General features: G+C 35.9%; 1 protein-coding gene across 1 annotated transcript; it reads right to left on the reverse strand.

The window, feature by feature from the left end:
* Nucleotides 1-6,610: 6,610 nt before the first annotated feature.
* On the reverse strand, nt 6,611-16,235 carry JCHAIN (joining chain of multimeric IgA and IgM). Its single transcript, XM_004419145.3, has 4 exons — nt 16,046-16,235; nt 12,846-12,969; nt 8,500-8,580; nt 6,611-7,589 (listed from the first exon to the last, which is right to left on the reverse strand). The coding sequence occupies exons 1-4, from the start codon at nt 16,107-16,109 to the stop codon at nt 7,385-7,387; spliced, it is 474 nt and encodes a 157-aa protein (XP_004419202.1). The 5' UTR covers nt 16,110-16,235; the 3' UTR covers nt 6,611-7,384.
* Between the last annotated feature and the right edge of the window lie 7,713 nt (nt 16,236-23,948).

Raw genomic sequence — 23,948 nt, forward strand, 5'->3', positions numbered from 1 at the left:
TCACCAAAATGTATGGATCATGTATTTGTTCTGGCAGATATGTTGACACATCTTCATCTATGAGGCATCGCCGCTTAATTTATGATCTGATGATAAATTACATTGCATAATGCAATGTAAAATGTAAAAGTACAGTGGTACAAAAACATCTATTGAATTTGAGAATACAGACTGAAAAAAAAGAAGTGAAAATGTCCCTGTAGAAAATGACTCTTCATCTCATCACCATCGGTATCTTTCTGCAAACCTGGATACCAGGCCTGAGTTCCTTATAGTAAAAAAATTATTCTGTGTGACCCTGCTAAGTTTTATAAAGCTTTTAATGTCAGCTCTAAGATTAAGGTGCACACAGTGGGGATGGCATGCTCTGACAGTGGTTCCCTCTTGTCTCTACACCCCTATCCCACCACCAGGGCCCCATTTCTACGGTGAGTTCCTACATCTGGTGGCCATCATATGCTGATTCCAAAATGTCTGGATATATCCTGGTGATATCTTTAATTGATAAAGTAAATAAAGTTGATAAAAATAATACCTGAGGATGACAAACACAGGACATAATTCAGCAAGGCTAACACACATGCCTTCTAAGCTTTTCTCTCTCACAGCCTATAACAGATTTCTCTAGAGGAGAGTTGGGCATTGATCTAGTTGGCTGGAGAAAATCTTGTACTTTTTCACTTTAAGTAGGAAGAAAAGTAGGAAATGAAATGTAGGGTCCAGCCACCTCTGAAAATTCAGCCTAGTAGCTGTTATCATGGAGATTCTTCCTCTGGCTTTTTGGATCCCCTGAACATGTTTTACTTTAGTCACTTACATCAGAGTCTTAACTTTATACACCTTTAAAGAAAATTCACCGGACCTTTGAGTTATTTTTTTTACTTGTTTTGACATATCTCTGCCCTCACTTACCCTAGTATCCTTCAGTTATGACTGTCAGGACCCTAAAGAAAATTCATCTAGCCCTCAGGAAACCAAACTTCATTTCTAAAAACCAAAAAGGGAACCAGAAAAGTTGGACTTAAAATCAACAGCTCTGTCTCTCCTTCACAAAACCTCAAAGGTTTCACTGACTCAGACCAACTGCCCAATTAAAATTCAGAAGAAAACTGCACTTGATGGAAAATAGACAATCACCGTTTCACATGGAATATAGCTTTTGGTTTTATCCACCTGTTCTTCCTTGCCTCTGCACCTCACCCCTAGCCCAATAACATCAGCTACTGAACCTTTTTCTTCCACTTTGAATTCATAGCCAATAAGATTTAGAAACAGGATTCGGCTGGTAACAAACAAAATTCCATGCTGGCAGAGCAGAATTCTTCAAATAAAGAAGCAAGGAGGAAGCCGAGCTGTAATCTGACACAGCCATAACTGTGAAATAGATGAAGCTGCCCTCAATGCCCCATCACCTCCCAATCAAGGACTTCTGCTCTTATAGTGTCCTGTTTCATCTGCCTGAGGACCCTGCACCCTCCATTTCTGTGCTTCATCAGAACTTAGACAGTAATTACCTCTGACTTATCCAAATAATCATGCCACATTCCTTTCCGCACTGTGTAAAGCAGGTATTGCTGTGATTAACCTGGTGAAAAGATTCCTTCTCAAGTGTTGGCTAATAAGTAGTCCTCCCAAATCATCCCTCATGCCCTTAAAGAGTGAGTCTAATCATGGCATATTTAGAGAAAGGTAATGGTAGAATATTTCGTTTGGGAGAACCTTGTCAGTCTCTCAGCTATTAAACCATGCTGGCAGCTGCCTCCTTTACCTAGGATTCAGAGTGTTTCTGACAGTGTTGCATGCTATACAGCATTTCTCAAGCTTTCATGTGCACATAAATCTTGTTAAAATGCAGATTTTGAGTCCGTGATCTGGAGTGGAGCCTGCAATTCTGTATTATGAACATGCTCCCAGGTGATGACGAATCAGACAGTTGGGGACCAAAGTTGGAGTGGCGAAGTGCTAGGCTGTTTCCTGCAAATAAGGGACAACTGCACACTCACTAGGGAAGGAATTAAATGGTCTTGATCATTGAAAAAACTAAATATCACTAATTTGAGGGAATGTGTATAATTTGAGGGGATGTGTATAAATGAAGCATGTAAGTGAAAAGTTTGATAGAAAACAGAGAGAAGAGCAGGCCAATCCTGTCTCTGTTCCTACATTTATGTTATGCTTCTTCCTATCTCTTTGCCTGGCTCATGTAGTTCTAGAAAGTTCTAGAAAGGCCCTGTTCCATTAATATCTCTTCCAAAATCACCCCAGCCCTAACATCCCTAGCTGCCTTGAAAGCTCACAGCACATCATCTTTTACACTTAATTATATATTGTCTTATATCATGTGCTAATTTTTTCCTGTTAGTTCTGCTTATAGAAGGAGGAAGAAAACTCCTAAAAAATGAGGCCCAGTTCTCGTTCTTCTTATGTATCCCTCATAGCAACTGGCACTGTGCTGAGCACAGAGGGGATGCTAAATAAACATCACTTTTTCTTTAAATACATTTTGTAAATGAATAGAAATTTATAATTTTCCAAATTTTAATATAATTCATTAAAATTTTTAATTAATAATGATTAATATTTTTATAATTATAAAATACACACATAGACTATTTGGTAAATACTGAAAAGTAAAAGGAAACAAAAATAACACATAATCCCACCATCCAATGTTAATATTTTGGACTGTTTTCCCTTATATGTATGTATTGGGGGCGGATCTTAAAGCAATTCTTTTATGAAATATCCTACATTTCTTTCTTCACATTATACAAGCAATTTCCACAAAATTAAAAATACGTGAAACTTCATTTTCGTTGTCTATATATTGTGAAGTATGCTTTTATTATCATTCCCTTTGATGAAGGACTTAAAATTTGTTATGAGTTTTCACTATCATAGTGTTGTGATAAATATTTTTATGCCTCTTTCTCCATATTTCTGATTATTTCTCCAGAAGTGCAATTACAGGGGGAAATGGTCTGAAAACGTATTTTAGACAGGATAATAATGAGTGAGAGCATTGGCTTTGGAGTCTGAAAGTCTTGGATCCAGTTATCAGTTCTCCATATACTACTTGTAAAACCTTGAGCAGATAAGTTCATCTCTTTGCATCTTAGTTTCACCATTTGCAAAATGAAGATAGTACGTATTTTGCTCAGCAGTTATGAGGATTAAATGAAAGCGTGTTAAAAGCATGTATGTTGCTAATTTCATAAATAAACCACTAGGTGGAAGTGGACGTTGAGAATTCTAAAACAGTGGCTCTGAAGAAATTCCCAAGCAGCAGCTGCACCTGGGAATTTTTTGAGACATGCAGTTTCTCCAGCTGCACCCCAGAACTACCTAATCAGTATCTCTGGGGATGGGGCTTAATCTGTTCCAACGAGTCCTCTAGGTGAGTTTCATGTACCCTAAAGTTTGAAAATCACTATCTAACACATATTTACATTTTTCTCTTATTTGTTGTGTGGACAGAAAGAAGAGCCAAAAGACACTTAACACACAATAACAACTGCAACTTATAGAGGGTTTAAGAGGGTTACTGAATGCTACAACAGCTCTACTAAGCGATATACACACATTATGGCATGTATCCTTATTTTTACAAAACTTCAAGATATTTTTACTCAATTTTTTCAAATGAGGAAACAATCTTACATTAAATGAACTTGCCCAATGTCATTTAGTCACTAAATAAAGAGTCTGTGTTCCAACCTAGGCCATGGATTTACCCATTTTACTACACTGCCACCCCAAAGGCAAGACCTGGAAAGTCCATTGAAGGATAATTTTCCTATCCCACTGCTCCCAGGTCAGGAAGTCTGTGCATATCTGGTTATGAGTGTGTATACATCTGTGTATTTGTGATGGTAGAAGTGTGATTATTTTTCATTTTGAATATCAAGTTATATAAAATCATTAAAAATGGCTTAAACCATTAAAATTTGCCTTAAAGTGAAAACTGAATCTTGGCTTGGGTCTATTAATTTCTAAGGGCCTGGCACACAGAAGCATGACTCTTATTGTTAATAAACATCATTTTTCTCTGGCTGGTGCTGAGTGTGCTCACTTAGGCAAATGGCTAACTTGTCAAGAACTATGCAGAAGGAAAACATCACCACTAGTACCCACTTATGCTTGTCTTTTTAAAATATCCATTTAACTCAAATTTAAAAGGGAGACAAAAAGTACAAAAATAATTGACTTATGACAGGTCAATGAATTGGTCACATTAACTTCACAATGCCACATGAGCTGTAAGAAAATGTTATAGTGGGCATAAATGATTGCTAAAGAGCCTCTATTGATCTTTGTTAAGGCTATAGCAGAGTGATTCAGAGTTTTCATTGCCATTTACTAGACGAGTGAACCAGTCAAACTGTTAATTACCCAAGGAATTGGTTTTCTCATTTACAATATAAAAGTAATACCCAAAGATTTATTGTGAGGATCAAGAGATGACACAGGTGAATCACCTGGCCTGTGAAGAATGCTCAATATCATCATCATCATCATCATCATTATATCAGATACCCCATAATTGGCTACTATGTTAATTCAGGCCCTGCAGAAGCAGAATCCAAGATGAGAGTAAAGGTGAAGAGATTAGGGAAAACACCTGTAAGAGAAAAATGGCGAGGGAGCCCAAGAATACTGGGAGAGCCATTGGACTCGGATGTGGGTCTGACCTCTGTGGAGGAAAGATGATAGGAAGGCAGGTTGGGTAGGTAATACCTGATAAGAAATTTTCAGCAAAGCTGATGGGGAGTCCTCAAATCAGTCACTCATCAGAGGAGTCCTGTGTCTCCCAGGAACTGGCCTGTCTTGGTATCCTTGCCACACTCAGTCTTCACTGGCTGGGATCAGCCCATGGACCTCACACACACACAGTGATGCATACCAGAGCCATAGGTCAAATAGGCTCCCTGCAAAGAAGCAAGGGGCTCTTTTCACAGCTGCCTCATCTACATTGACTTCTTAGTGTTGCCCTACTAAATTGTCCACTAATACAAGCAAATGTATGAATGACAGTAACAGGAAGGCTTCAATTTTTCTTCAGTAACTCTCATTTAAGAGCCACCAGCTACTCTGGACTTATATTGAATGAGCTAATGCTTAAGCAAACACTTAGATTGGTGCCTAGCACATAGTAAGTGCTAAATTGTTATTAATATGATAATCTTTGAGTTTAACTGAACCTCTGAAAGAAGGAAGACCTGCAGGACTATAAGTTTGCAGTCCTCTGCAGCTGGCATTTAATGAGGCAATAATGCCGGATTAGGGGTCTTTCCTACAAGAATCTGCAATGTGATAACACAAACTTTTTCTATTGGGTATGCAGAGAAAGTTAGGCAAGATGAGGAGAGTAGAGGAGGCTCTTCAGAAAGTCTCCCCCTAAAAGTTCTCATCACAAGGAAAAAAAATTTTTGGTAACTACATGAGGTGATGGATGTTAACTAAATTTATTGTGGTAATTATTTCACAATATATATGTACGTCAAGTCATTATGCTGTACACCTTAAACTTACACAGTGTTGTATGCCAATTATATTTCAATAAAACTGGAATAAATAAAAGAAAATCTCCCATAAATTCTCTTAACACTTTGGAACCTATTTCTTTGCCTTTATGACATTCTGCCAAGTGATTGTAATTACTTATGCATACGTCTTGTCTCCTCAACCAAGCTGTACTCATGTTCATTCATTCAACAAATATTTATTGAGTGCTTCTACATGCCAGGCACCATTGTCAGTCCTGGGGACACATCAATGGGCAAAACAAAAATGGGTGCCCTTGTGGAGCTTAGGTGCTGGCAGAGGGAGACAGACCATAAATAAGTAAGTTATATACTCTGCTAGAGGGTGATAAGTACGTGGGAGGAAATAAACCAAGATAAGGGAATGGAGTTCGCAGTTTTTTAAAAATGGTCAGAGTAAGCCTCATAGAGAAGAGGACAACTGAGCAGAGTCCTAGGGAGGGAGTGGTAATAGTGACTAACAGCTTAATTACCAAAAATCAAGGACAGTTCCTTGCATGTGGTAAATATTCAATAAATATTTACTGATTAAATAAAATCCAAAGACTTGGCTAAAACCACATACTAGATTGAAGATTAGTCAAGAATGACTTATCTTTTGCATGTCAAAACTATGATTCCTGCTGAAGTACCAGAGTGTCCTAGCCTTCTCCCTAAAAAAAACTGAATAATCGGTATGAACACAGTGGGAGTTATTAAAAATGACTATTACCTTCAAAAAAAAAAAAAAAGAAAACATGGCCTCTTCAAGAAACTGACTTTTACTAATCAGCCTCCCATTATTTTAAATCCACAGTCAGCATTTACTTTCCATAGTACCCTTAGATATGTATGTTAATTGGCCATGGCTTTCTGCCATAAAGAAGTTTTATGTGCCATGATAAACACTGTGTTTATCAAGAGGGACTTTGCCTTTTTAGGTATAAAATGACAAACTACCTCAAATAGGTACATGTATGAATTCAGTGATTTACTTACAAATTGTTTATCAGTAATAAATTATATTTTAACTTATATACAACAAAGTTAACATAAACATTTTTCCAATAAATTATTTCACACAGGTATATGCTTAAGAATCTATTTAATTGTTCAAGCTGTGCTAGAGAATACAAATTTTGGCATACATATTTCTTAAGATTCAGTTACAACAGAGATGATTTCCAACGGGAATTTCTTACACTATCCCGATTATTAAAAAAAAAATTTTACCTAAAAAAAGAAAAATCTTTACCATCTGCTACCAAATCTGTTAGATCAAAATATATTTTTTAATTATGCATTTAATTATGTCACTTTTGGCTAACTGGTTTGATAAACATTAGAGATCCCATTTTAAATGATTTTTATAAATATTTGTAAAACGTTTTCCAATTATTTTTCTAATGAAAACATATATTGACTTATGTTTAGATATAAATTTCCTCTGCACAGTGAAAAAGAAAATATTATGGAAAGTGCAAAAGCTCTGGCTCTCTAAAGCATAGCAAAAAAAAAAGATAAAATTTAATTATGCCTCCTGATTTTTACTCTTTGAGTTTTATTTTCTCCCCTTGTCTATTTTTTTAAATACTAGAAATTATATTCTTAAGGATGTATACCCCTTCAGGCAAGTGATAGATTCGATACTTAGAGTGTGAACATACAATTGAGAAGTAATTACCTGATAAAAATAACAATGTTACTATTTCAATTATTTGGCGGGAGAAGTTAGTTTTATATTATCCAAAAGAAAAAAAAAGTCATGGTTTCAAATTCATCGGTAGTAAATATATTAACTAACTGGATCAAAATGGAGAGCCTGTCAAGATAAGGAGTTGTGCAGTCAGCAATGATTTAAATTAGTCAGGATAGCAGGAATCTGGGGTCAATGCTGTTTCCACCACTTTGGTCTCACCACCATAGGTAAGTGGGACCCTATTTGTGTAGCACTTGTTTCTGTCATAAGCATAGCAGATCTCACTGTCTTCATCACAGATATTGCTCTGGGTGGCAGTAACTACTTGATTATCCAGCTCCACTTCTGTAGGGTCACATTTTTTACAGCTGAAAAACAAACACACGCATTAGACAACCCCCATCAAATGGTGTCTCAGAATCTGAGTGACTATACATTTCTATCCAAAATCAATTGGTTCTGGGCCGGCCTCCATGGCTTAGTGGTTGGGTGCACGTGCTCCGCTGCTGGCGGCCCGGGGTTTGGATCCCGGGCGTGCACCGACGCACCGCTTCTCTGGCCATGCTGAGGCCGAGTCCCACATACAGCAACTAGAAGGATGTGCAGCTATGACATACAACTATCTACTGGGGCTTTGGGGGGAAAAATAAATAAATAAAGTTCAAAATCAATTGGTTCTTGCGGCTCTGACCTGACAACTGACAAAGGGTGACTCCTTTCAGAGCTCAGTTGCTCTACAATATGGAGTAGTTCATGAGATTTTTCAACCTTTAATATATAAAAATTAGTTGAACATACACAATATAATTACCAAAAGATATGATAATATGATTGTTTTGTCTACACCATAAAGCAACTTCTACTCTGTTAGGCTTATTCTCAACTGTATACTAGGATTTAAGGAGTTATTTATAGTGACAAGGAAGGAAGAATTTTTAACTAATTGTTTGATGTTGGATTCTATAGTTTCCAAAGAAATACCTGCATGTCAATGTGTCCAAAATCCAATTAGTGAACTATCAAGACAAATTGGCTCTTCCTGTACTAATGGCAATAATTTCTTCTTTAGAATAAATTTATAGCTAATTTTTATCTATGATAAAGTGTTATGAATTTATGATACCTAATAATTAACATAAGAATTAAGGTATTCAAAAGTTCAAATTATACTGCTATATGTTTATATTCCAACATATTTTCAAAAACATTCTTACTACCAAGTTTAATTAAAAGTTATTAACTTCCATATCTATATTAGTATGAAGGAAAATCTCTTACAGGTCGGACAAATGGTACACAAATTGGGTTCTCAGTGGTGAAGTGGGATCAGAGATATTCTCTCTGTTGTTCAGAGGAACACTAAAAAAAGAAAGAAAACAAAAATAATGAAACTAGCAGATATTGCTATTTTTGGTAATAGGTATATTGCTAGGACATTTCATTGGATAGGTATATACATTCACTCATAGGTATATTTCATTCGGATATTTAGGACATTCAGTACTCTATAAGCACTCTTTAGTAATACTATCACTCAGATTTCCCAGTAATTTGCTATATTTTAAACATTTCCCATTCAAAATAAACCTCACAGCAACTCCTCTGTCAACTATCTTTGCTTACTTGGCAAATTCCTGCTTTTCCTTTAAAAATAAGCTCAAGTTTTACCTTCTCTGTGATGATTACCTTGACCCCATCCCCATCCCTCAATAAACCCCTTCCTCTGTAGTCTCATTAAAGTTCATATATCTTTATTATAACAAATGCCATATCGTACTTCTCGCCCACAGAGTAGCTGCTTCCCTACACTATATAAATTCCTTGAAGCAAAAACATTTACATACTCCCAGTGCCTTGCATGTGGAATATGTTCAATATTTGTGGAATGAATGGACAGATATTATTATTCACATTTTAGAGATGCAGTAATTATAAATCAGAGAGGTTAGTGACCTACCCAAGTTCACACAACTACTAAGTAGTAAAGCTGGACCTGGAATCCAGATCTGATTTGGTGATGTTCCATGAAAAATTAGATAACACTTATCAACTAGTTCAGGTTATTTCATTAACGTTTACATTTTTTCATCTATGTCATCATTCCTCCTCATATGCACCCTTCCCTACCAAAAGACACAAACAAAGAAAAACTTGTGTTTCCTAACTCAGTATTCAGCTACACCATCCACGTAGATATTCAAGCCAAAATCTTGGATACAATCCCTGAGTCCTCCCTCTCTGTCATGACCTAGAACTAACCCATCTCACAGGTCAATTGATTCTAATTTTTAGATCTGTGAAATCCATCCCCTTGGTTCAGGAACCACCATTTCTCTCCTAGATCATAGCAGTACCCTCCTTCAGTCTTGACCCCTCCTTTGCATTAACCACATATTGCCAAAATGGCCTTTCTAAAATACAAGGCTAATTTCCTTCTCTGCTTAAAACTTACAGTGTCTCCCCACACATAACAGGATCTCCTTAAGATGGTATAGAAGGCACTTCACTATATACCTCTACCTCTCTAGCCTCATCTCTCACCATGCCACCCTCTTTACAATACACGCCAGCTGTAAACAGCTGCTTGCAATTCCGCAAATTTAACATGCTTTTCTCATTTCCAAGTGTCAACAATAATGAAAACAATAACAGTTCTAACATTTACTAAGTACTTACAGTGTGCCTGGTACCATGCTAAACATGTTGCATGATGATCTCATATAATCCTCACAGCAACTGTCTCCTTTTCCTGGAATGATCTGCCCCACCTATCAACCCTGTCATTGCCCGCACACGTTTACCCAGTTAACTCCCATTCAGCCAGCTGACAGCCATCATCCACTCCCACCACTTACTCCAAACACCCTTTCCTGCCTCTCACTGCCACTCACCCCTAGCCCCCCAGGATTGGATCGGGTGCCCCTCTATTCCTGTCACAACATTTACAACACTGTAGTGTAATTACCTTTTTAATTGTTTAAAGTTCTCTACTAGACTATAAGTTCTTTGATGGCATGGACTGTGTTTTATATAAATTGTTGTATCCCCAGCTCCAGTCCTCAGTGGCATTCAGTAGTACTCAGTAAATGCCAAATGAATGGATGTATTTTTTATTAGAGTCTAAAGGCTCTAGTAATATCAGAAAAGACTTTAAATAATGAGAAAGAGGGGCTGGCCCGGTGGCGTAGTGGTTAAAGTTCGGTGCGCTCTGCTTCGGCAGCCCAGTGTTCACGGGTTTGGATCCCAGGTGCAGACATACACCACTCATGAAGCCATGCTGTGGTGGCAACTCACGTATAAAATAGAGGAAGATTGGCACAGATGTTAGCCCAGGGCCAATCCTCCTCAAGTAAAAAGAGGAGGATTGGCAACAGATGTTAGCTCATGGCCAATCTTCCTCACCAAAAATAAATAAATAAATAAATAATGATTCTAATATATAAATAAATAAAAAGAAAGATAAGGAAATAAACAAGTAAACAGTGTCTACTGTGGGCCAGACACCATTCTAGATGCTTTTATACATTATCATATTCAATCCTCACAACCCTACAAAGTATATGTGTGTGTGTGTGTGTATATATATATGTATGTATATATATATGTATGTATATATACATACATATACAATTATCCCTTTTTTACAGTTTAGAAACAGGCTCAAAATAGTTAAGCACTGCCCAAAGTCACCTTGTTAGTAAGTGATGGAGTTGGGAATAATGCCATAATGACACAGCAATAATAACAGAACTTTCAGAAATGAGATCAGGGAACCATTGATACACATCAGGCAAAGTGACATAAAGTAACTGAATTATCTGATTTCAGAAAACAATATAGTATCATAAAAAGAATCATGTTATAGAATAAAATGATGAATTGGAGAATCAAGGAGTGCCATTTAAAAATCTCCCCCCATGGGCCGGCCCGGTGGCTTGGCGGTTAAGTGCGTGCACTCCGCTACTGGCAGCCCGGGTTCGGATCCCAGGCATGCACTGACGCACCGCTTGTCCGGCCATGCTGAGGCTGCGTCCCACATACAGCAACTAGAATGATGTGCAACTATGACATACAACCATCTACTGGGGCTTTGGGGAAAAAAAGGGAGGAGGATTGGCAATGGATGTTAGCTCAGAGCTGGTCTTCCTCAGCGAAAAAAAAAAAGAGGAGGATTAGCACGGATGTTAGCTCAGGGCTGATCTTCCTCACAAAAAAAATTAAAAATAAATAAATAAAAATCTCCCCCCTGGTGATTTAAACATAAGACAGACATTCCTCTTCAACATGATTTAGATGCCAATGTCATGGATGCCATCCCTTCAAGTAACATGCTTCTCCAATTGTTCTCTCTCTCACAGGGAGCAATGTGGTATAGAGTCTGAATGGTCAAAGAAAACCTGCTAGAGGAATTAATATCTAAGGTAAAACATGCAGGTTGAGGAGGAGTTAACCAGGCTAAGAGGGTTGAGAGAAAGAGTTCTTCAAGGAGGGGAACTAACATAAGCAAAAACAGGAAAGGAAGAAAGCACTATGAGTGTGAGGAAATAAAGGCTCTAAAATGTTGCTGGAGTTTCAAACACAAGGCAAAAAAAAAGTGGCAATGGAAGAGCTTGAGAGTTTCACCGAGTGTTGCAGGTTAGGCCAAGACATTTGTAATTTATCCTAATAACAACGCTGGGGAAACCGCCAAAGGGATTTTAAGAAGGGTAGTGACATAATGATAACTGGCACATAGGTTAGGTAAAGTAACAGCAAATATTTTCTGAAAATGTGCCAGGAACTACAAGTCTCTAAAAGGAATAGATCTCAATTTATCTTCACAATAACCCTATGAGATACATATTATTTCCCCCTATTTAAAGTCAAAGTTTAGAGTGGACAAGTAACTTGCATACAAGAGCACACAGCAATTAAGCGACCTAGCTAGAACTGGGAACAGGTTATAAACACATTATACTTCTCCCGTTGATTAAATGAGACTGAAAGTTATGTTCTTTTTCAATAACAGGTACTTGATTGCGGGAAAACTATTCAAGGTAGGAGTGGTTCACAAGGAAGACATTACTGATTGAATCCAACAGGAATCTCATTTCTTAAATATCATTAGCATTTCTGCTATTGAATAAGACTCTCATAGCTTATAACTTTGACTATGTGTGAAATGGAATGAATATCTGAATTCAATATACAAATGAAGACTAAACCAAATTAGTCAATACCTTTAACCTTTAAACAGATGGTTGAGTATGTGTAAAATACTCTGTAGTCCATACATGGTACGAAATAAGATTTTTAGTGTTAACTCAAGTTTCAGTTTGAACTGATCAAAGGCAACTAAAAGTTCTGATTCAAACTGAAATAATTCCATATAAACAGGGCATGTTGATGACTAGATCTGAACCCTCCGCTACAATTTGATCTAGCTGACTGGTCTTAGATTGCCTGAAACCTTTGTTCCTGCTCCCAACTTCTACATAATTGGCTCAAGCCCATTAACTAGATTCAACCTCATGTAAGGTGCTACACATCAAAAAGAGGAATAAAGATATAGGCATTACATTCACACAATGGCTAATATCAGAAAGTATCTCTGTTAACAACACGAAAAATGAAATAACACGTACACAATTCTGATGTGTCTCTCCACAATGTCTTCATTAGGATCTTCGGGAGAGGGGATGATCCTGGAAGTAATTCGGACACACTTACATTTGTTGTCAACAAGAATCCTTTCATCTTCATCTTGGGCTTGAAAGAGAAAACACATTAAGAAGAAAAGGAAATGAAAGTCTATTTATATACTTTGTATTGAGTTAAATTTTTTTTTGCATAAAAATTAAGTCTTATGGTTGATAAGTTTCACCTTTCTCCATTTGTTCTCTTTCCTAATCTAAAATAGCTAAGTGGAATCTCACAGCATAGTGAAGGAAATCCAAATGTACTCCAAAACGAATTTTCTCTTTTTCCCTTGGACCAGTCTATGGGAATCTGAGCTGAATGAATTCTGGTTTTAATCTAATGCTTTTAATAAAGACACAGCTCTCCGAACGATGTAGCCTTGTAAAAATTAGTGCCAAATGCCAAAATGAGAGAGAAAACAAAAATCTAGACTGGATTTCTCTCAGACCAAAGCAATTCATTCAACAGTGAACAAAAAGTAACATTAGCCTTTATAAACCCAGTCTGAAGTGTCACATACTTCCTGAACTCCCATTTATACTTTTTTTTTTTTCACTTAGATTGCACTAGAGCTAAGGACAAGCTATTTTCCCCAAGATAACCTTATTTTGTAAGATTTAAATATTCTCCACTACAATTTGCCTAAACTTAATTATATTCTTCTTTTTCATAATAACAATCAGGTTATCATGGTATAATGATTCAATCAAATAAAATAATAGGTGCTATTTATTAATATTTCTTATAAGAATTATTTTAAAAGATATAGTATATATACATGTAAAGTGCTATAAATTTTCAAAAACAATTTAGAAAATATTGTGAGGTACAAGCTCTATTTAATATAAGTCTGTGTGCAGAAAAAAATTAATGAATGAATGAATACACAGATGACCATTAAAGCCTTAACTCTGAGTGACAACATTTATTATAGAATCTGAATCTTAGACAAAGAGGTCTGGTAAGTGTTGCAAAGAATAAACAAAGAAAATTTCTTATTATCTGGACTTAGATCAATTAACAGATATTTGAAGAGTTAATAACAGCTTTATTCAATAGTGCTAATTAAACAATAATAATGATATTGAATATCTTTTTTATTTCTATAATTTTAGCTAAATGACCTTTATAATTTCCTATCAAGGCTCAACTTAAAAAAAAAAAAAACTAAGATTTAGCACATGAATTAAAGTTATAAAGGTTAAATGACCAGGATAGATATAATTGTAACTCGAAGTCTAATTATTCTAGAGACGATTCCAGAGCAGAGAGGACCTAATTGCAGTATTTCAGCCCTAATGATAACAGTCATTACAAAACATTTTAAGACCACTGTTACTGTACTTATAATTGTTTGAAGTACTTTATAATGCATTATTATGCCATTATTCATAACTTCTTAATAAATCTTCTGATAAAAGCCTGTATGATACTGGAGAAGAAACATGACGAAGTCCATTTAAAATAATGATGTAACTCTAATTAATGTTTTGAAAAGAGTAAGATGACTTAAATGGTGTCTTCTTTACTCCTGTATTCATAACTCTTAAATGTTTTTCTCAGTAAAATACAAATGAGCATGTAATGCCTGACCAAAAATACAGATTGAGTCAAGTATGTGACTTGACTATTAAGTCTTAAATAGAAAATGTCTATATTTATGGCATATGATTAATTTTCTTGCCAGAAACCTAGTAAAAAGCTATAATTACTGTTTTTATATAAAAATATTAGGCAGCCTAATATACCTACCAGAAAATGTACAAATACTTTCAATTCACCAAGATTTATAAATTCTAACATTCTCTCTCACTGACAGGCAGTATTTTTCTTAATTAACCTGTTGTTATAGACTGTGCCTTACTTTATTCCAAGAGCACCTGAGACATAGTAGGTGCTCAATAAATATTTGTTAAATTTAATTTAATTCAGTTCAAACAAATAAGCAAATAGACTTAACAATAAATACTATATATGAGCAAAATGAGTTTACTAAAAGGTGATTCTCATATACAGGTAGAATAGGATAGTAGCTAGGAGTGGGGGCTATAGGGTTACATGGCCTGGGCTCTACCTACTTACCTACGTACCACATGCTTGCTGTGTGACTTAGGTAAGTTATTTCACCTCTCTAAATCTCAAGAGCTCAATTATATGTCAGAAACAATAACAGTACCTATCCGCAAATGATTACTGTGAGAATTAATTGGAATAGTATATGTAAAGCAGTTAGCATAATGCCTAGAACACAGTATGTACTCAATAAATAATAGCTCTTATATATATATAGCTAGATATGTTTTACATATACGTTTATAGGTATATAAACAGGTTCATAAACATATATTTATATATATATGTATAGATATACTGTACATGTTTTAGTACTATCTTTATATTTTAAATATTATTAGAAATTCACTATGCTTAACACTAAATTAGTGTAAAAATATATGTAAAATGACTATTAATTACACCATACTCTGTCTTGAAATAAGAATAATAAGCTCACTAAGTGTTAGAAACTATCCAAATTATATCATTTCTAATTCATGTGCCCTTCTATAAGAAAATTATTAAATACTGCACTTCTATTTTCTTTAGTAGTTTGAAATGTTAATACACAAAATAACCAAACTTCAGCCATCAAGTTATAGGCAGCCTGTATAACATTAAACATTGTTAAAGGGTCATAACAAATCTGTAGGCTCAGATCTGGGAAAGTTGTTAGAACTAATACCAGTCTTTCTGGGGAAATAAAATCCTAATGCATTCTATATTGTATTTACAGTAGTTATTACTTCATTTCTCCAGAATATTAATTTAAGACCTCAAGAAAGGATTACTGATTTTCAGGATTCAATATGGATATAAGTATAGCTATCAATACATATACAGAAATATACATTTTCTTATTCTCTAGGTTATAGTAGACAAACAAATGAGAAGAGAAAAAAAGAATAAAAAGAATTACAGAGAGTCTTGTCTGCCTAAAGATCACTGCCCATATAAAGATTAAGGCATGTTAGAAAAAGTAACCAGCTAGCTGGCCAAGCAAAGCACAAACATAAATGTTCAAATCTGAAGAATAGATCTGTGCTATATTTTTCCTTTTATCTGGGTTTATTTTCAAAGTACCACCTACCTGTCACAAGAACAGCCTTAACAAAAATGGCCAGGACTCCCCAGAAAAACAAATGGTTCTTCATCTTGACTTCAGTGCTTTTGAAAAACTGGAGCTAAAATGTCAGGGTTAAGGTGTGTGACCTACAAGGAGTGTGCAAATGACGGTGCTTCTCCTTTCTTAAAATAACACTCCAGGCAGCTAACAAACTAAAAACAATCACAACTGTGGTTGAAGTCTGAAATTTAAATGCTGCACTGGAAAGAAATCTATGGCTCAGATTTACGTAGTTTCTTCTAAAGTATCCCCCAAAAGCCATGTTTTGATGCAACCATTTTTTATTTTACATTTACTCTATATAACTAAACCAGAAGAGCAATAATAATTTCAAGGCAGGAGTCCATTAAGAATGTTTAAATAGGGGTTCTCAACTTTATTACCTAGGTATAAAGTTTCCAAATCAAATATATGACATTTGTTGTACCTGGAACAATAAATGAAGGGAAGAGAATGAGGAGGAACTAAATAAAGCCCTTTAAGATCCCAATTGTATCTTATGTCAACTTTTTCTTTTGGTCTTTATGTAAGCTACCAGATTTAAATATATATATTATATATCATATAATATGCACATATTGAGATTACTTCCAGTTATTTTATAAGCTCAAACACAGAATTGGAATTAGAAACAGATGGATACTAGATGTATCAGTTGCCATGTTTTATTTTGACAGCATTAAGGCAGAGCTTGTGTTTGCTCATCTAGTAACACCTCTCAGCATTGTAAACCCATGAAATGATTTTCATTTGAGATGCCATGCCCCAACAGAAAACTGAATCATTGCAGTATTTCCTGTAAACTGTTTTCATTAATTAGTGTAAAAAAAAAAAAAAAAAAAAACTGAGCTTTTGGACAGGGCATCCCCCTACCCTCCACCTCAACATGCTAGAATTTCCTGTCTCTTAGGCAAGGTTGGTTCCAAGAATATGTTGGTTATATTTATATGCAACTTCAAATCTTGTTACTTTTGGTTCTCACTTCTCTCATTTTTTAAGGGTCTCCCAGAATTTTGAGAGGTACTAAAGAAATACTTCACAATAATAAGTAAGCAAGCAGATTTCATAGCTAGCAGCAGAAAATGGCAGAATGAAAGCTATTAAAGTCTAGCACATAATTAATATGTATTGAAAGTTTAGCAAGAACAAAGTGCCAGGCACTAGAACACACAATATTACTATACTGTCAAACTTGACTCTCATTTTAACTTCTACTATCATAGATCTTAGAAACTATTTAGAGTTAAGAAAAATATACTGGATTCGCATAAGCAATTATATCTATTAGAAAAAGAAAGAGATCTGAAAGGACATTATTTTAGTGTGTGGTCAGGTTGTCAAAACAAATATCAGCTACTTAAGAGCTCCTCAGCTCTAACTGTAGTTTCTACAGTTAGAGAACCGATTTATTCTCTCACTGTAGAGAGAGAGATAAAACCGATTTATTCTATCACTCCAAAAAAGAGTAATTAGAAGTTAGCTGTATACCTTTTTTTAAGTCATTACTTGCTTGAAAATAAACTCAAAGCTAGTTGGATAAATCCCAGGGGACAAACTGAAGCTTCCCCAAAGGCTTATTTTTTATAAAAGCAAAGATTATTTGATTCATAGTTACAAAGCTAAAGAAAAGCTCTATATTTGGTGTTTCTATTCTTTCAGTCTTGTAGTTTTGTATCTCTATTTTGTAAACTATGCATCTAAAAGAAATTATTTTAATAAAAATAAGGTGTGGAGATCCAAGTGGCACCTTTGACACCAGAAGAAAGTTACCTATGCCGGCAATATAGGATCAGGACCAGTGTTTTGCCAAGTGTGGTCCAGGTATCATCTTCCCTATACTCACTTGGAGCACTAGTGAAAATATGGATTTCCTGGCTACACCCAATCAGAATTTGTGGAGACGTGAACTTGGAATATGTATTTTTAAAAAGCCTTCCAGTTGATTCTGTTGTACACTAAAATTTGAAAACTGACAGACTAGAAGCCTGTGGGGGGAGGAAATAACTAGCAGCATAACTATCTATGGAAGTGCAAGATGTTAATAAAGGTAGTTATTTTTAAACAAATAGGCTTACATTGAAAACAACTTAGCTGAGGCTTCTGTTTATTTTTATAATTTTGTGCTACAGGTGAATTGTTTCATAATCTTTTTAGCACTAACCAAACATATATATATATATATATATATATATATATATATATATATATGTACACATATACATACATACATACATACATACATACATATAATAGGTCCCGGTTTATTTTTTAAACCATTTCATCTCCAGTTTTAGTTATGTTCTTCCTACTAAAAAATGTAAAATGTGAATAGTAGAACCATTTTCATGCAAGTGAGTTAAGTAATTAAGAGCTCAGCTGTACGTTCTAAGTTCTTCACCAAAAATGGTTTATTTTTCTACATTCACATATATGATTCTTATAGTAAGAGGTTCAGTGACAGACTCATCTGGATAAAAGAGATCTTAAGGTAATTTAGTCTCACCTTCTTGACTCCCACTCAAGTTCTGTTTCAATCTCCTATACAGCAGACATCAGCATTTATTTAAAAACCATCTGAAATAGGTTGCCCTTCACTTCCTCTGAACATAGCTAATTATATTTGGGATACTCAAATCATGACAAAGACTTTATTCTCTTGGGACACAGAGAATACACCCCTTGTTTTCCTCCTATCTCACTGGTGACTCCTTCTCAGTCTCTTGCTGAATTTTCCCGTGAATATCGAGGCTTGATCTTCAGCCTTCTCCTTTCTCCCATACTCTCCCTAATTAATTTTATCTGATCCCAAGGCTTTGAATATAGGACATGCTGTGATTTTCAAATGTATAACTCTAGACTTTACTTGCCCATTGAGCTCCAAATGCCTATATCCAAGTATCTATTTGATATCTTCCGTTGGCTGTCTAGCAGGCACCTAAAACTTAACCAGGCAAACTACACTTGATCAAGACCAAGTCACCCTCACACTCCCATTCCAATCTCTTTCTGTCTCCAGTCTTCCTCATCTCAGTAAATGGCACCTCCATCCACCTAGTTACTCAAGCCAAAATCCTCTCCTTTGATTCCTTTCTTTTCTTCTCCCCCACATTCAATTTACCACCATGTCCTGTTGGTTTTATTTCCAAAATATATCCCAAATTTATCTTATTCTCTCCATTTTCACTGCCTCCCTAGTCCAAGCCTCCATCTCTTTCCTAGACTACTACAACAGCCTCAGTAATAAAAAGCATTTTTTTCCTTTGCCCCAGCATTGGCAAGTAGGGCTCACAGCTGACAAGAATGGCTAAGTGCCCCAAATACTGCAGAGAGGCAGACGCTTCCTCCAAGGCTTAACAAGAGGAAGCAGAGCTCAACTTACTGCCATCAACCACCACCCCACCACGCCCAAGCTCCCTCCTCCAGTCTTTAGAGGACTTTGGCGGGAAAAGGGGAAAGCCATCAGAGGAGCTGTTGGCCTTGTGGAAATAGTAGTGTTTGTGGTAAAAGACTTTTCTCCCTTTACTCTTGACAGAGAGAAGGACAGGGTGCTCTTCTCTCCCCAAAGTCAACTAAGGGAGAGATTCAAGAAAATAATTCAAAGAGATGAGGGACCCTGCAAGAAGGGGAAATTGAGAAGCAATATAGTATAATAGTTAAGAGAAAAGATTCTGAGTCTGACTGCTTGGATTTATCTCCCAATCCACCACTTACTAGCTGTGTGACATTGGGCAAACTTTGGACAAATCATCTAACCTCTATGTTTCAATTCCCCTATCTGTAAGATAGGGATAATAACAATACATATTTCATAGAATTGTTGTCAGGCTTAACATGTATTACTATATATAAAGAAGTTAGAACAGATCTTGGCATATGGTAAGTGCTCTATAAGTACTAGTGATTATTATCATCATAACCATTATCATCATCATCATTATGTTGGTCACTCCTTGTTGAGGTGCAGAAAATGCAAACTCAACCTGGGGCTATCAACTGCAATGAAGTTTGAGGAAAGCATTCCTGGGAGAGCTTGACATCTCCCCTTGGGTTACGTCATATAGGACGCATAGGAACATAGAAACTGATACGTGCTAATGCCAAACGACTCTTACAAAGTATGAATGAAAATATCCAACAAAGCTATAGTAATCAAAACAGTATGGTACTGACATAAAAACAGACACACAGACCAATGGAACAGAATTGAGAGCCCAGAAATAAATCTATGCATACACGGTCAACAAATATTTGACAGGGAGACAAGAATACTCAGTGGAGAAAGGATAGTCTCTTCAATAAATGGTGCTGGGAAAACTGGATATTCATGTGCAAAAGAATGAAATTAGACCCCACCACTCACAAAAATTAACTTGAAATGGATTAAGTACTTAAACGTAAAACTTGAAACCATAAAACTCCTAGAAGAAAAAATACGGGAAAAGCTCCTTGACATCAGTCTTGGTAATGAATTTTTGGATATGACACCCAAAGCACAAGCAACAGAAGCAAAAATCAACAACTGGGACTATATCAAAATAAAACTTCTGCACAGCAAAAGAAACAATCAACAAAATGGAAATGCAACTTATGAAATGGGAGAAAATATATGCAAACCACATATCTGATAAGAGGTTAATATATAAAATATATAAGGAACTCATACAACTAAATATCAAAAAAAACCCAATCTGATTAAAAAATGGGTAGAGGACTTGAATAGAAATTCCTCCAAAGAAGACATACAAAGGGCCAACAAGCATATGAAAAGGTGCTCCACATCGCTAATCATCAGGCAAATACAAATCAAAACCACCATAGATACCACCTCATACCTGTTAGAATGGCTAATCAAAAAGACGAGATAAATGCTGGTGATGATGTGGAGAAAAGGGAACACTTGTGCACTGTTGGTGGGAATGTAAACTGGTGGAGCCACTATGGAGAACAGTATGGAGGTTCTTCAAAATATCAAAAATAGAACTATCATATGATCCAGCAATCCCACTTGTGGGTATATATCCAAAGGAAATTAAATCACTATCTCAGAGAGATATCTGCACTTCTGTGTTCACTGCAGCATTATTGGAATGGAAACAACCTAAGTGTCCATTAGACAGATGAATGGATATAGAAAAGGTGGGGTATATACATATATACATACATACATACATACATACACAATGTAATATTTTTCAGCCATAAAAAAGAAGGAAATTCTGCCATTTGTGACAATGTGAATGGACTCTGAAGGCATTGTGCTAAGTGAAATAAGTCAGACAGAGAAAGACAAATACTATATGATCTCACATGTGGAATCTAATGAGTTTAGAAGTATTCCCTCCTCTCCAATTTTCTGGATGAGTTTGTGTAGAATTAGTATTAGTTTTTTTTTAAGGTGTGGCAGGGGCCAGCCCAGTGGTTAAGTGCGTGCACTCCGCTCAGTGGCCTGGGGTTCACAGGTTCAGATCCCGGGCGCACACCGACGTACCACTTGGCAAGCCATGATGTGGCAGCGTCCCATATAAAGTAGAGGAAGATGGGCACGGATGTTAGCCCAAGGCCGATCTTCTTCAGCAAAAAAGAGGAGGATTGGCATCGGATGTTAGCTCAAGGCTGATCTTCCTCACAAAAAAAAAAAAAAAAAGAATAAAGGTTTGGCAGATTTCACCAGTGAAGCCATGGCCTGGAAACTCTCTCCAGACACCAAGCTGGGGCAATTGCAGGGGTCTCCTCATTTGTTTTCCATCTCTCAGAGACCACTGTCCTTCGTTGCCTAATGTCCAATGTCTTAAAAATCATTGTTTCATAAGTTTTGTCAGGTATTTTTAGTTGTTTCAGGTGGCAGGGTAAATCTGGTCTCTGATATTCCATCTTGTTTCGAATTGGATTTTGGAGACTTGAAATTAAAAGTGAGTTTGAGATACAAGTTTTTAGACTGAACTAGACTACTTTTTAGAGCAGTTTTAGGTTCACAGCAAATAAACTAGACATATAACAACAGAAAATTACTAAAAATATTGAATCTTCTTAAAACATTGTCAAGGGAAGGCAAAGGAAAGTTTAATTACAGTAATTTGGAAGCAATGATTGTGAGAAAAAATAGTTTCATGTTTATAACTCATTAAACTATTGACTGTCAAAACTCTTCTCTACATCCAGTCTTACCCCAATAATTCATTGTCCACTCAGCAGATAGTGATCTTCTCAAAAAGTAAATCTGATTATATTTAACTTCAAACCCTCTACTTGCTTCTAATTACACTTAGAATAAATTCAAACTCATCATCTTGCCTGATTTCCCACAACTCTCCCTTTCACTCATCACTCTCCAGCTACTTCTGCTCAGGGCCTTTGTACTTTCTAGTCCTTCTGCACGAAACACTTTCCGTATTCTTGCACGGCTGGCTCCTCATCATCATTCAAGTCTCAAGTCAAATGTTACTGCCTCAGAGAGAATTTCCCTGGTTGCCAATCATCTTAACCAATCACCAGTCACTATTACTCTATTTTATTTTCTTTATAGTATTTATCATTGTTTGAAATTCTTATTTAGTTTATTTAGTATGTGTCTTCTCCTTATTAGAATAAAAGCTCCTTGAGAACAGCATTGTCTTATTGCTCACCTCGGTTTCCAAGAACCAAGCACAGGACGCCTAAAATACATTGACTGAATAAAGGGTGAATGGAGAACATTTTCACAAGGAGTTGAAAACTGTCTCTAATTTTAAGTCCTCTAACAATATTGTCTCTTTTTACAGGCTCCATATTGTCATTGTCACTTTTTTAAGTGTAGCATTCAGATATGTATACGATAGCCCGAGTGTTATCTGACCAAGTACAAAACACAGCAGAACACAGTAACATTTTTCAATAAATGCCAACTTAAGATGACAGAACCTCTTTTTTGGAATCTATGTTACACTGTTGGCTTCTATCAAGTGTACAGTCAACTAAAATCCCCTTTCTAAAAATGTGTTTCTGTAAAGTAATGACTTCCCCACATTTAATACTTAAACAGCTGGGGTTTGGGTATGAGATTTAGCATTGGTGCCTAAGTTTCACCTTGCTAAACTCAAAGTAACATTACAACCTGGTAGATTCTTTTTGAGTCCAGATTCTGAAACCTAGACATTAGTTATTTCTCTCAGCTTCACAGCATCTACAAACTTAATACACATGCCATCAGAATCCTCATTTAAGTCATTAAGAAAAATGTTCAATGGGACAGTGTTGAAAATGGACTTCTCTGGCGTATATCTAAAGTCCCACCTCTAAGCTAACACCAAACCATTAATAAGCACATTTTGGGTATAGTAGTTCATTTCAAGTTAACTCATATAATACTATCACACAGACTGTAATTCTCCACTTTGTCCAAGGATAGCACGAATACTTATCATAAGTAATCAATCTCTCCTTAGCCTCTACCTTTAATATCAGGCGATTTCTTCTCCCTTGCAAGTCTTCCATAATATAAAAGGATCCTTGACATCCCGGCATCTTGCCACTTAAACACTTAAAAAGGATGATAATATTTTTTAATAGCCTTCCTGGCTTTAAATCCAAGATATAGCTAACTTTCTTGATTTTCATTTTAATGGATTAAATTCTGCATTTAGTGTAACAATTAATTGTTCCCATTTGTTTTTGAACTTTATATGAAAAACAAGTTTTGGTAATGAATGGTATTGCCCAAATCAGCTCCAAAAACACAGCTTCTAAAATACGTTACAGGGTCATCAGGAACACAGCTTTTACACCTTCTCCATATATATCTCTACCTCCCATACCTTCCAGACACTAGACAATACAAAAGTAACTTTTGAATCAACCCAGAAAAATAAACTGAGGGAAGATCCTATGACCC

This window comes from Ceratotherium simum, chromosome 8, assembly GCF_057802395.1.
Source record: "Ceratotherium simum simum isolate JZ-2026a chromosome 8, ASM5780239v1, whole genome shotgun sequence".
NCBI classification, from domain to species: Eukaryota; Metazoa; Chordata; class Mammalia; order Perissodactyla; family Rhinocerotidae; genus Ceratotherium; species Ceratotherium simum.